At 49.4% G+C, this 13995-nt stretch overlaps 1 protein-coding gene across 2 annotated transcripts in view; it reads left to right on the forward strand.

The window, feature by feature from the left end:
* The first annotated feature begins 489 nt into the window (after nucleotides 1-489).
* Nucleotides 490-13995, forward strand: part of NELL1 (neural EGFL like 1) — a 727165-nt gene continuing 713659 nt past the window's right edge. For both annotated transcript variants that reach the window (XM_045825346.1, XM_045825347.1), the window contains exons 1-2: nucleotides 490-631; nucleotides 8566-8694. In XM_045825346.1, coding sequence (XP_045681302.1) covers nucleotides 577-631; nucleotides 8566-8694 — 184 coding nt within the window. In that variant the 5' untranslated portion in view covers nucleotides 490-576. The remainder of the gene's footprint in view (nucleotides 632-8565; nucleotides 8695-13995) is intronic.

The following is a 13995-nucleotide window of genomic DNA, read 5'->3' on the forward strand; positions in this document are numbered from 1 at the left end:
GCGCGAGGGCTCTGCGGTTCTACGTCTCGGCCGGGATGAACTGTGGCAACTTCAGCAGCGCCCACCGCAGCTCCGAGACGGAGGCTGTGACAGTTGCGAGGCCAGCTCGCCAAGGTTGGAGCGCGTGAAGCGGCTAGGGAGCCCAGAGCCTCCGGCTCCTCCCTTTTAGCCCCCGTCCCGGGACTCCAGCTTGGGTGCTCCGGGTAGTTGCGGCTGCTGCACCTTGCAGTTTCACCGGCAAAGAAGGAGAACCCGATCCTAGAGCGGAGCGCAACCTGACGGAGTGGCCGAGCCGGGTGCTCCGCCCCAGCTCCAAGGCTAGCGCCCCCGCAGCTGGGGCTGGGGCCTGAGCCTCGCACAGTCGCCGCCCGCCGTGGGGGGCGGGGTGGGGGCGGGGCGGCCGGGGCCGCCTTCCTGGGCGCGATCCCTGAGCGCAGCACCCGGCGCTGCCGAGCCACCTCCCCTGCCGCCCGCTAGCAAGTTTGGCGGCTCTGCACCTTGCGCGCCTCGAGATCCAGTCGCATTTCTTTCCTCCTGGCTTCCGCGAGCCCCGTTTGGCCGGGACCCTCGGGAGCGATGCCGATGGAGGTGATTTTAGTTGTATGGTTCTGTGTGTGCACCGCCAGGACAGGTAAGAACGGCTGGGGCGGTCGAAAGGATACAAGGAAAGGGGGGAGCCCCTGCGCTGCGCCCAGAGCCCACACAAGCTTCGGGAGACCTGGAGCCGAGCTCCGCTGGTCCAGGGAAGGGCGGTGCGGCGTAGATAGGTCCCTCAGATCTCCCTGCCCTGCTTCAGGTGAAAGGGTGAGAAGTGGGACTCCCAGCCTGGAAGATGCCCCTGAGGAGTGTCCCCTTCCAGGGGGACGCGGCCCCGCGGACGCAGGAGTGAGGGGCGCGGCCGAGGGCGCGCATCCTCCTGCTGTTTGTAACCAGCTTCCGGGTGGAAACCTACAGCAGGGCGGGCAGTGAGCTCCACACCCCAGAACTTGAAAGGTGCGCTGGAAAGCTCTCTCTCTGCGCCCCGCTGGGCGGAGAAGGGGCAGCCGTGGGAGTCGCACCCGCAGAGGGAGCGCTTCCAGCCGGCGGGCGCTGCGGGAGCCCGGGAGGGCGCCGCACGGGGTGAGGGCTGCGGGTGAACCCCGGGTTTCCTCGCTCTCCTCTCTTCCCCTCCTGACTCTCCCCAGGGGAACTCCAGGAGTATTTTATCCTGCCCCCTCTTCCCATAGCTCTGTGCCCAAGGGCTGGGCGCACAGTTTTTTGGAACCAGTTTTTTGGAACTGGTGTATTCACACCAGTTTTCCCTTGCTATAATTGCAGGTTGCGGGTTAGGGTGTATGTGTGTGTGTGTGTGTGTGTGTGTGTGTGTGTGTGTGTGTGATAATTGGCGTAATAGGGCGAAGTCCCCACTTCGTTCTGCCTCCAGACACGCAGTTGTGAGGACTCTAAGCGCGCCTCCTTCCTTCAGCTTCCACTCGCCCCCTCCCCAACCCCATGCCTCCTGGGGTTTGGAGGTCTGCTGTCTGCTGTCTAATCCACGAGGCTACGAGATGTGGAAAGGGGGGTGGGGTGGGGTAGGAAATTGGCAAAATTAGGGCTCTCCGATGATGGTTGGTGGGTGTGGGGTGATCTTTCATCCCCACACCAGCCAGCCTTGGTACGCGCGGCCGTTTTGCACCCCAGCACTGGTGCGTAGTCATTCCATGTGCCTTTATCTTTTCCTCTTTTAGCGCTCTTATCTCCCTCCGGTGCAGGCAGAGCCTCCTTCCCAGGCCAGGCACCGAGTTAGTCTGGACAGGGCAGCGGGAGAGGGCCTGGTTTTGGTTGGCTCAAAAGTTCTCTCCACTTGCCCCCAGGCGCCCCTCTTTGGCAGTTAGCCCACCAGAGTATCCTGGAGTTGGGCGTCTAGGAGACTCCTGCCGGCTCTTTCCATTTTCCCAGGACGGAGCCGGTAGCAGGTTTCCTTTCGCTTAACGGAACAGCGTCTGGCGTGGACTTCTACATCGACAAAAGGAATCTGCCTCCTTTCCCTGTCTCCAGCCCGACTCCCAAAGCTTAGGAGACGCCAAGGCTCAGTGTCGCCGAGAATAGCTGCTTCTGGAGTTCAGGCCCGTCCAGCGGCGTTTGTCTTTGAACACCAAGAACAAGCTGGGAGTAACGCGCCCCTGAAAAATCAGGACAGGCGAGGCTAGTGCAGAGCGTGAGCTCCAGCCCTGCGCGCTGAGAATCTAGTGCGGGTGGGCATCTCCCTGAGCAACCAGAGAGAGAGAGAGAGAGAGAGAGAGAGAGAGAGAGAGAGAGAGAGAGAGAGAGAAACTAGGTGGGGGCGGGGCCTCCAACTGGTCATTGCACATCTCAAGTGCACCTCACCACGGAGTACGCCTAACTCCTTTGTTCTCATTATTCCTTTGAAAAGTCGGCCAAAAAGTGCCCTCCCTGGCCATGGACTGCACCTCCAGGCGCACTGCTTGTGGAGGGCTTTAAGAACACTCTCTTTTCCCCTTTCCCACACCAAGCTCCTTTGCATGTTGTAAAAAATTCTGTTGTAGGGAGGGTTCGTTTATGCATTTATTCATTCATTCCACAAACAGTTGAGTGTCTTGCTGGCTTCCAGGGTGCTTATGCAAAGAGGAGATGTCTTGGTTCTTGACTTCCAGGAACTTACAGTTTAGCTGATAATCTAGATAGAAACTGGAAAGCTGTTTTTTAAAAAATAAATCTGTTGGGGGTCACATTGTTTGCAAACATAGGTGTCAGGTGTATAATCCTATAATACATCATTTGTATATGGCACTGAGGACTCACACCCCTAAGTCTAGTCTTCTTCCATCACCATGTATTTGATCTCCTTGACACTTTTCACCCCCCACCCCCTTACCCTGCAAAGCATTTTAATTTTGATTCTGCAGTTTGGTAGGGGAGGGGTGAGAAACAGATGGGAGTATAAGTTTGTTTTGAGGAACTACAGAGGTGGAATAGTAGGAATGAATTCTGGGTGGGGGGAGCGGTTGGTGGTCAGGGAAGGGTTTAATCAGGAGGCGACAATCGAGAGTGATCTTGAAGGATGTGTGGGGAGTTATCCAGGTGCACACGGCGGAGGAAGCCTTCCAGGCAGAGGGTGCAGCCTGCGTGTGCAGAGGCGGAGGAAGGAGCCTGGACGGGTCTGCCCCACTGGCTGTGGCTGTTGCACAGGGAGGCTGGTTTCCTCGGCCACGTGGCAGCACTGGAACACCAGAGACCCCGTGTCTTCTGCAAAAATCCGCCGCAGAATCAGAGAGAAGGGGGGTATTAGATCTCGACTCTTGCACTTAGAATGTATTGTAGCTTGAGGGGGTGTGATGAGCCGCTTTCTGGGTGCAGCCCCTTTGATTTTACCCAGGCCGTCCTTTCTGCCTCACACATTCAACTTCTCACGCAGCAGAGGCTGGCCTGTGATTAGTTTATCAGGATCCAAACAGCCGCTTTGAAAGTTTATTTGTCAAGTGGGACAATTGTTGTCGGGGCTGTTAACAGTCCGAGATGAAATAAACTCCTGGGACACGCAGCGAGCGGCTCGGATACCCCTGCCTCTCGATGGAAATGAACAGATGCTATCAGGCACGTTGTAATTAAAGCAGCGCTGTGGTGCGGTGGCAGTTGCACGGAGGAGATCCAGTGATAGGTGTCCCAGGAAGCTGCTCCGATTGCCCATTGTCCAGGGAACTTGTTTTAGAGAGGACAGTGGAGTCGAGATGGGAGGTGCCATTTTCCATCTGTGTCTTTAATGGGTGAAAAGTGATTCTGGGATTTCCAGGTACACAACTAATCGTGAAAATTTAGGAGGCTGAAATCATCGCAGTAATACCACATTATGTCCCTGAGTTTTCTCCAGTGGCTTGGGAGTGTGAATAATATAAAACTCCTTGATTACTCTCCTTTGGGTGCCCAGGTGATTTAGTCAGGGGGTGGAGGGAGCCCCAGGGGCCAAGTGAGTGCCTTTGGCTGCCACCAGCTCGGGAGGGGAGGTTTCTTTTCTGAAACACCTGTGCGGTTTATTAACGACGAACTGAATGGAGCTGTGAACAGAACCCCCAGCCCCTAGTGATCACGTGAAATATTGGCTGATTGGAACAGGCCAAGAGCATGTTCTTCAAGGATATTGCTTTTGGGGATTAAGGACTTCTGTAGGAGTCCGGGGCCCGAGTTCTGTCAGATGGCTGTGAAATTCTGCTGTGAAGTGAGGTCCTGGAGCATCTGTGCAGCATCATGTTCCTCTGCCTGGACAAGGGGCAGATGAACTAGGAGCCAGGTTAGATTTGAAGTGAGCCAGACCCAGGAGGGTTTGCTGGGGAGCTTAGGCCTGTGAGCCTGCAGGTAGACTGAGTGGGTAGTGGCTCCGCTGGAGGAGGGTGCTCAGGATTGGCCAGGAGCCCGAGCAGCGGCAGGTGTTGGGGAGATTAGGGTGGAAGTTCTGAATCCTGGAGCCAGGCCCCAGGCGCCTCTGTGACACTGATGCTCTGCCTTGTAGGTTTGAAAAAGTATTTCTTCCCCAGAAGCTTCTTTATTCTGCTTCATTCCAGTTCGTACCTTCAGCCATTTGTAGAGCCATTATGGCCAAAGTAGAAAACTTTAATGGAGTTTCCTTGGAAAGGGCAGCAGCTCCATGCTTGGATAAGAAGCAGAAACATTCCAAGAAAAAAGGTTATTTTTAATGGAACCAACAGTCCTACCATGTAAGGTTCAGGAGACGCCATGTAAATGCTCTCTTATTGAGAGGTTTTCTGATTCCTCAGGCAGTGTGCAAGCTGCTGTCTTTTACATGCGCTGCCGTTACCACGAGGTGTTTTCATCCTGAAGGGGACCGAATAGAGGAAGAGAAGAAAACCGTGTCTGGAAGCTTCACTGATTTCTCTTGTTCTGTTTTTATGGGGTGTTTTCACGGCCAGAGCAATGCAGTTCTCTTGAAGCCAGGGAAGCCCCTTCACTTGGGGGTTGTAGAGGGGGGTGGACATGGATTTATTACTACAGATGTCAAAAAGCAAAGCCAGGGTGAGAGCCTTTCCAGGTCAGGTAGGCAAGCGGAGGGGTTGAGAGGGAGGGGGCCCTCTGTACATTTTGTAGGATTCCACTGGAGGCGGGGCCCTGGGAGCTGGAATGCTCTAGAGAGGTGGTCTTGTGAAAGGCGGATGCGGCAAACCCCACATGCGCTGGCAGTGTTCACACAGTGGCCACCCGAGCCTCACCGGGCTGCGAGGCAGGTGTGATCGCCCCCCTTCCAGGGACGAGGGAACCGAGGCTGGGGGCAGTGAAGGGAGTTTTCCGAGGGCACAGAGTTAGTGGGGGGATGAGATAGGGCTGAAACGAGGAGCTTTATAGTTTTGTGCCCACAGCACTTTCTGGGTTGAGGGTGCAGTGTTCTCAGTTGGGGACTGGGATCCATGGCACCACCATCGGGGTGTTCTGTCGTGTCCACAGAATCTGTTTGGGGGCCTTTCAGGCTCGTTCGGCTGCAAGGCTCCTAGTCTGAGAATCCGGGCATCTTACAGATGACAGTCAGAGCGGGTCTTTGGTCCCTGCCTGCTGGCTGTTGCCACAAAAACGTGCATAACCAGCCACCAAAAACTCAGGGACCTAAAGTGACATTTGCTTTTTAAATGTTTTACATTTATTTATTTATTTTTAGAGAGAGAGAGGAGGGAGGGAGACAAAGAAGGAAACATCGGTTGCCTCTGGCACACCCCCAGCTGGGCACCTGGCCCACAGCTGTGGTATGTGCCCTGATTGGGAATTGAATGGACAACCTTTTGGGATGATACCCAACCAGCTGAGCCACCCTGGTCGGGGCCAACACAACGTTTATTTTGGTATGCATGTCTGATGGTGGGTTTGGTGTTGGCTGATCTAGGCCGGGTTTGGCTGGGTGCGGTTCCCACTCTCGTGGAGGGAACTGTGAAGCCACACAGCAGAGGGTGTGGCTATGGGAGGGGTAGAGATCGGAGGTCAATAATTCAGTCACCCACCGGCCTTTGAGAACATTTCCTTGGCCTGAATGCCGTCCAGTCCTCTCATGCTTTCCCCAGATATGCCTGTTTCTCTGAGGTCACTGCACCTGAAGCAGCGATTGTGCATCGGCTTATCAGTTACTTAACAGGGCCCTAAATTCAAGGCTCTGGGGTTACAGGGGTGCTTCCTTTTTCTTGTGTCCAGGGAAGGGCCCATTCTCCAGACCACTTTCCAAATTCCTGCCCAGAGAAAGGCCAGGAGGGAGGTCCCCTTGATTTCATTCCTTCCATACAGGTGTAGAATGCTATAGATCAATCTGCTGAGCCACACCAATCAGGGCTGTAGATCAAACTGAAACATTAGTTCCTTTCCAGCCTTTCCAAGGACATCACAGAACTGCTGCTCCCTGAGCTCAGGAGGGAAAAAACAGCAGCAGTCTCGACAAGGGGCTCATGCTGCTGTGACTTGGTGGGTAGACTGCCCTTCAGCTCAGTGCTTCTGTGCCCACAGTGGCTACTCTGTCAGTCAGTCTTTGTGAACCAAGTCCGTGTGAGGGATGAGCCACTTCAGGCAGGGGCGACGGAAACTTCGTGGGATCATAATGCAGATCAGAGCACATCCACGCCTCTGCCCCTTAAACACACACCTGAAAGCCTTCGGTGACACCCACTGCAGTTAGAACAACACCTGTCTCCGTGTCTCCTCCTCGCTGTGGCTCACAGGAAGGCAAGATCTACTCTTTAGCTTCATGTCTGCCACCCTCCCCTCCCCCAGCCCACTCTGCTCCACCCACCCCAGCCCTTTCTTGCACTTGCTGTCTCTAAACCTGGAGAAGGTTCCCCCCAGATTTCCCGAATCTGGTCCTTTCTCATCATTTAGGTTTCAGCTCAGGAGAACCTTCCCTGACCCTCTTTTCTAAAGCTCCATGCAAGTTGCTTTCTATTTCATTACTCTATTTTCTGCATAGCATTCACTGCTGTCTCAGATTATCTTGTTTGTTGAGGTTTTTGCCCTCTCTTCACCCCTGCCCTGGGAGTGCATGCTCAGTGAGGACTCTCCAGTGCCTAGCAATGCATGTATCACATAGTAAGCCTCAGTAATACCTGGTGAAAAAGTACTGAATAAATGAATGAATGCAGAATGAATGGATGGATGGAAGAGTTGTCTTTGGGTAAACTGGTCTCATAACTGCACATTTGCAAGGGGAAAACTTTAATCTTTGGTGCAGAGGGCAAGGGGAAGTCTGACACAAACCTGGAAGGCAGTTGTGTGCACTCTGCCTTTAATTTAACCCTTGGTCTGCCTTGGCAGGGACAGGCTTCAGCTCCAAAGACCCTTTGCTGACCCACCTTCTGTTGACAGAAGCTCAGATTGCTGCAGCAGTCTCTGCTTCCTCACAGGAAGACTCAGGGTGGGGTAGATTTCCTTCTTAAATCTGCGGGGTAGGGGCTAAGGGAGGGAGGACAGATGAGGGCTGTACTAGCTCTTGATGTCCTGATGAGCATTCATGCAGTGTCTCTGGGACAAATTGGGCTCAAGCTCACCCAGTCTTGCCTCCACGACTGCATTACAGTTAGACAAAAGTTGACAGCTGCCGCTGATTAAAACATTCCCAACTGTGCCAGCAGAATTGCACTATTGAGATGCTAAGTGTAGCTAGACACAGCCTTTATGAATAGCAGTCCCTCAGAGTGAGTTCTGGCCCTATGGATGTATGTGACTGGGAGTCACTTTGCGGTTATGAGGATATCATTCTGCAGGAACCCCCACCCCCCACCAGAGGGTTCTGAGACAGCCTTAGAGATTTGCTGGTTCTTAGTGGGGCACCGGAACTCAGGGCCATGTTTCTCTGCGTTAAGGTCTCCAACGAGAGTAGGCAGAGCCTCTAACTTTCCGTGCAGGAGTCTGTCCCCTTGGAAGGAAATGAACATCCGTGTTGCAGGGATCCTCTGTTTTGGCTAGTCCCTCTGTCCACACCTTCCGCTGTACCACAGGTGGCTGTGCCGATGAATGGGGAGCGCTCTGCTCCGCGGAAGTCTCCCCTGGTGAGGGGTGTCCAATTTCGCTGCTGCTTCAGTCTCTGAAGCCACAACTCTCAGGGCTATTCTGGGTCCACAGTCCCCAGATCTGAAAAAGCTTGGAAACCCGAAGTTCTTCATATCTTTCCCCACCGCAACACTTACCCTGAGCTCAACCCACACGACTCTATTTACAGTGTTTGTTTAGCCAATTAGAGGAACGCGTTACACTTGCTGCTCCAGAAATACTGTATTTGATTGTGGGGTACTGATTCAGATTTTGCTGGAGGTGATACAATGCTGCATGTTACCTTTCTAATGTTGTAATTATATTGGGCCCTGTGGATGTAGGACAAGTGATTATCCGTCTGTCGCGAATGAGGGGTGGGGGTGGGAAAAGAGACAAAGGAACTATAACATCAGTGGGGTCACAGAGCATAGTTGCCTTCCTTTTACATCCCAGCAAGAGAGCATCTCCAAGCACTGACCACTGGCTTCCCGATTGCTGGTCCGTATGCCTGCCAGCAGTGTGCATTGGAAGCCAAGACAGCTCTGTGTTCCTTTTCAGTGCTGGGCTCTGGGATGGACCCTGACCTCCAGATGGATATCATCACTGAGCTTGACCTCGTGAACACGACCCTCGGCGTCACGCAGGTGCCCGGACTGCACAACACCAGCAAAGCATTCTTATTTCAAGGTAAAGCTGCTTCTTCCTCTGCGTGGGGCAGAGCTTGGGGAAGAGGGCTGCCTGGGGGGCGGTCATGGGGCGTGTGTTTGTCGGAAGATCATCTCTGCTCTTTCTCTTGTGTGATTGTCAGAAGGAGTGTTCAGAAATGCTCTGGGTGTTCAGATATTCTGGGGGGGTATTCTGATGGTACAAGGTGGGACACCTGAGGACACGGTGGTGAAATATTTGGCTTGTGGTGACATATTTCCCTGGGGATTTTGGTAGAGATGTAAAGAGGAATGAAGTTGCGAAGTCCTTGAAAGGCATCGGCCAGCTGTATTATTTTTACAGGATATTGCTTTATTATCTGCATATTTATCTGCAACTCTACCTTTTCCTACTTCTCTCATCTCATGGGCTCACGAGCACAGAGGGTGTTTTACGGCTGTGTTCTCTGAGGGGTGCAGCTTAGTTGGTTCTACCCACTGAGTTTGACCACAGTTCATTAAATCACTCAACAAGCACTCAGTGGCAGGATCACGTGCTTCTTAAATGCGCGGGCTCCGGAGCCCGGCTGCCGGAGTCAGTTTCCTACCCTGCCACTTATTGGCTTGGAGACTTTGGGCAGTTACTGGGCCCGACTCTTTCTGTGTCCTTGTCTAAAATAATGGTATGGACCTAATGGGGCTGCTGCAAGGAGCTAATCCAGCAAAGTGGTTAAAACAGCACCTGGTACACAGACTCTCAGTAAGTAGCTATTATTACGGAACTCCTTCTGTGAACCAGGCAACGGGCTAATAGACGGGTTACCAGTCAGAGTAAATAAGCTAAGTGCAGCCCCTGCTTTAAAACATAGTGAGGAAAACAGTCATTACCCAGGGAATTATTGAATTCCGGTTGTACTTACAGTGAAGGCAGTGTTGAATAAGAGTAGTGCAGTCAGCTCTGCTTTAACTGGGGTGGGGAGGTGATAGTGACCAGGGAAAGGCTACTCTGAGAAAGGGCTCTGTCTGCCGAGACTTGAAAACTGATTAGTAAGCCTGGTGTAGGGAGGGGTGGGGCTCAGAGCATTTGGGGGAGAGGAAATAGTACCTAAGAAGGTCTTAAGGCAGAAGTCAACAGAAAGACGAGTAGCATGGCTGCAGGGAGAGGTAGGCAGAGGCTAGGGTATGTTGGACCCTGTGGGTAGAACTGGTATTTAGCTGATATCCATGGGTTTGAGCGTATTGATGGTTTATGGTCAGTGGCCATTCTGATAGGCAGGAGGTGATGGACTTGTAATTAAGTGTTGTAAGTATTACCCAGCCTTTAGGCTAGGTGAGTGGTTTTGTACTTGACTCTCAGAACATTGGGGGCCTTCGTGGAGGCTGAAGTGGGCCAGTGGCCTGATTGGACATGCTAGTCTAGCAGCCTGGACAGCCCTTGGTGAGGATGCCTGGCAAGGTTGGAGTTTCGTTTTGTTTTTTTTTTGCTCAGCCTCTTATGAAGATAACAAAAGGACTGTATCAGAGTGACTGCACTGACATTATTGGATGAGATGTACATATTTACGGTGCAGGTAACTTAAGCCTTGTTAGTGATATATAGCAAATCTACAGTTATTGTAAAATGATACATCATATGACCATGGATATGTTAATTTCCACTTAATCTTGCTAAGGAGTTGAAGTGTGTAAGCCGGCCATGGTGAAGAGAATACAGACTGGGTTACTTTTCTCTTTGCTCAGTTATTGCTGAGCAACCCTGAGATTCTTGACCTGGGCAAAGCTGCTGACCCATCTGCAGGGTTGCCATGGAAGCGGGTCTTGTCTATAAGCTCCACGAAGGCAGAAGTCATGCCTGTCTAGCTACCTCCTCACCTCCAAGGCCATGTATGGCGCATGGCATATTGCTGTGATGAATAAACATTTTGAGTTGAGTTAAAATTTCTTCCTTCCATAATACAATTAACTACGAAATGAAGATCAGATTTCTTTTGTCCAATGTGCTCTGTAAGAGGATATTTTGCCTGCTCTGCTCACTATTTATTCACTCATTCATTTATTCCACAAGTGTTGGCTTCCCCGGCTAGCGCTCTGCTCTCCAATTCCTGTGCTCTCTGCTTTGGAACCTGCTGCTGGGATATCTACCAGGCTCTCACCACCGGCAGGGCATTTGGGCTTCTTTGGTGGGAGGTGTAGTTTCATTCTGTGAGTCTGACTGAGGAGGGATTTCCCTTATAAGGACCTTTGTGATTCCATTGTATCCCCTTGGGTAATCCAGGGTAATCTCTCCAGCTCAAGATAGGTAATTTAATCACATTGGTAAAGTCCTTTTTTTTTTTTTTTTTTACCCTGGGTAAGGAAACACACTCACAGGTTCTGGCAGTAAGGACATGGACATTTTTGGGGAGTCATTATTTTGCTTATTATAAAGTCTGCTCTCTGGTTCCCTGAGATTCATGTCTGTTGCATCTCAATATCTCCACAAGTCTCAGCTTGCTACAGCAGCCAGGTAAAGCAGACTGCACTCAACAATGTGCTGGGAAGTCTCTGTAGCTGAATGTCCTGATTCATCTTTTACAAGGTTTGCTTCCCATGTGAGTACAGGATACAGTCTGACTAAGTTTTCTGCCTCGATGTGTAACAAGGGTCCTGTGTCTTCCCGTTTGCAGTCCTGGCAATAAGTTCCTCATATTTTGGCCCTCACCAGCCATATTTTTATTTTTTTATTATTAAAAAACTATATTTTTAAATTTAATTTTAGAGAGAGGAGAAGGGAGGGAGAAAGAGAGGGATAGAAGCATCAATGTGTGAGAGATACATCGATCAGTTGTCTCTCACACACCCCCAGCTGAGGACCTGGCCTGCAACCCAGGCACATGCCCTGACTGGGAATCAAATCAGTGACCCTTTGGTTCTCAGGCTGGCACTCAACCCACGAGCCACACCTGCCAGGGCACCAGCAGTATTTTTAATGTTCATATTTCTAATAGTCTTTCCACAATGATTTAAATGTTCTCTGGGATACTAGAAGTTTTTTTAAAATCATTTTCTTTACATCATCCTGAGACTTCACTTATTTACAGTGTGTTAAAGGCAATCTAGGCTTTTTTCTATCATGTTCTTCAAAAATTCCTCAGTATTTTATGAGGGGGGACCCAAAAATCCCTGAATTATCTTCTGGAGGGTGGTCCCCTTGTAGTACAGGCTCCCCCTGCTAGGTGAGTGTCCTAGGAACCAATCTCTGTCAGTGTACCAGCTGGCATTGTTGTGAGAGGCTGTGTTTGGCTTCACTGAATTTTTCTGAGACTCAATGCATTTGCCTATTTCATGATGGGTGATTTACGAGTGCACCTGCCCACACCAGGCTGAGTGTTCAGCAGCTTTTGACCAAAAGCAGCATGACCTCCCATGGCCCACCCGATCTCACCCAGAGAGACTTTTTTTTTTTTGCTTTCCTGGATGAAAAAAGTCCTCAAAACAAACGTTTTGCTGATAGGGAAGAGGTGAAACAAAAAAAAGACAAACAAAAAACAAAAGGCAGAAATGCTAAAAGGCATCAAAATCGACTAGTTCAAAAACTGTTTTGAGCAGTGGAAAAAAGTTTTGATAGGTGTATTTCCTTAAATGGAGAGTACTTTGAAGTGACAAGTTTACACATGTACGAATAAATACACAATTTTTTATATATGTAAATTCTGTGTTTTTTTTTTGGCTCCCCCCTCATATTACTCCACAAGGCCACTTCTACATTTTTAGTTATTTGTTATAGCTGCACCCCACTTCCAGGTACCAAAATCTGTATTAGTTTTCTATTCTTGCTATTAAAAATGACCACAAATTAGTGGCTTCAAACAAAACATATTTATTATCTTACTGTTCTGAAGGTCAGAATTCTCAAATGGGCTTTAGGGGGTCAAAGTCAAGTTCTTGGCCAAGCTGTGTCCTTTCTGGGGTTTCCATGGGGTAGGCAGTTCATTGCCTTTTCTAGCTGCTGGAGGCCCCACACTGCTTGGCTCCTGGCTGGGGCCATCCAAGCTCGGCTTCAGTTGTCTTCTCTGGGACCAACTCTTCTGCCTCCTCGTCTTCCCTCATAAAGAAGCTTGTGATTACATTGGACCCACCCAGGTAATCCAGGGTGATCTCATCTCGAGATTGACAACTTAATCTGATCAGCAAAGTCTCTGCTGTCACCCCTATAAGGCAGCATATTACAGCTTCTCAGGACTAAGATGTGGGCATTTTTTACTGGTGGGGGGCATGACGGTGTCTAGCACAGGGTGGTTACCCACTGTTGGGCCAGAAATGTGCACACTGTGCTGTTTCCAGTGTGTTCCAGACAAGTCCTACTTTGAGTGCAGCACTGTCTGATCAAAATGCAATGAGTGGAACTGGCAATTTTAATATTTGTAGTAGCTGCATTAAATAAGTAAACAGAAATGGGTGAAATTAAATTTAATTATACATTTTATTTAACCCAATATATAAAACATATTATCATTTCAACATATGACCACAACAAATTAACAGATGTTTTCTGATTTTTTACAAAGCCTTTACTACCTAGTTTATGTTTTATACTTACCATATATGTTAATTTGGAAGCAAAACTTTTGTCTGAAATAATTGAACTGTATTTCTATTTCACAAAATTTAAACTTGAAAAAGTTTGCTTTGCCAAGTTATTCCATACATGCTTAATTATCATATTTTAAAGATAGCTTTATTGAGGTATAATTGACTCACATACTGTGCATATCTGAAGGGTACTATGCTGTAATTCTGATGTATAACTATACCTGTGCTATCACCACATCAAGACTGTGAACAAACTTATCACTCTAAAATCTCCCCTTTTCTTCTTTTATAATCTCTCCCTCCTGCGCCTTTCAGCCACTACCCCTAGGCAACTAATGATCTGGCTCCTGTCACCATAGAGTAGTTTTCATGTTCTCAGATATTATATAAACAAAATCATATGATGGGTACTTTTTTTTTGGCCTGGATTCTTTTACCAATTATAGTTATTTTGAGGCTTATACATGTGGAGCATATAAAATGCTTTTCTTGTGGGCAACAGCTGGTCTTACCATTGTTTCTCTTTTAAACCAAAAAGTCTCTGTATTTTCATCAAGATATTTAGACCATTTACATTACTGTGATTATTGACATGATTCTATTTAAATATACATTTTTGCTCCTAGTTTCTACCTGTACTGTCTATTTCTTCTTACATTTTTCTGCTTTCTGGCTTCCTTTGGATAATGGAAGTTTTTTTTTGTTATGATTACAATAGATCTCCTTTGTTGACTTATTAGCTATTATTTTTTGTTTCATTATTTTAGTGGTT

This window comes from Phyllostomus hastatus, unplaced genomic scaffold (genome assembly GCF_019186645.2).
Source record: "Phyllostomus hastatus isolate PE091 unplaced genomic scaffold, TTU_PhHast_1.1 phas_scaffold_585, whole genome shotgun sequence".
Classification (NCBI taxonomy): Eukaryota; Metazoa; Chordata; class Mammalia; order Chiroptera; family Phyllostomidae; genus Phyllostomus; species Phyllostomus hastatus.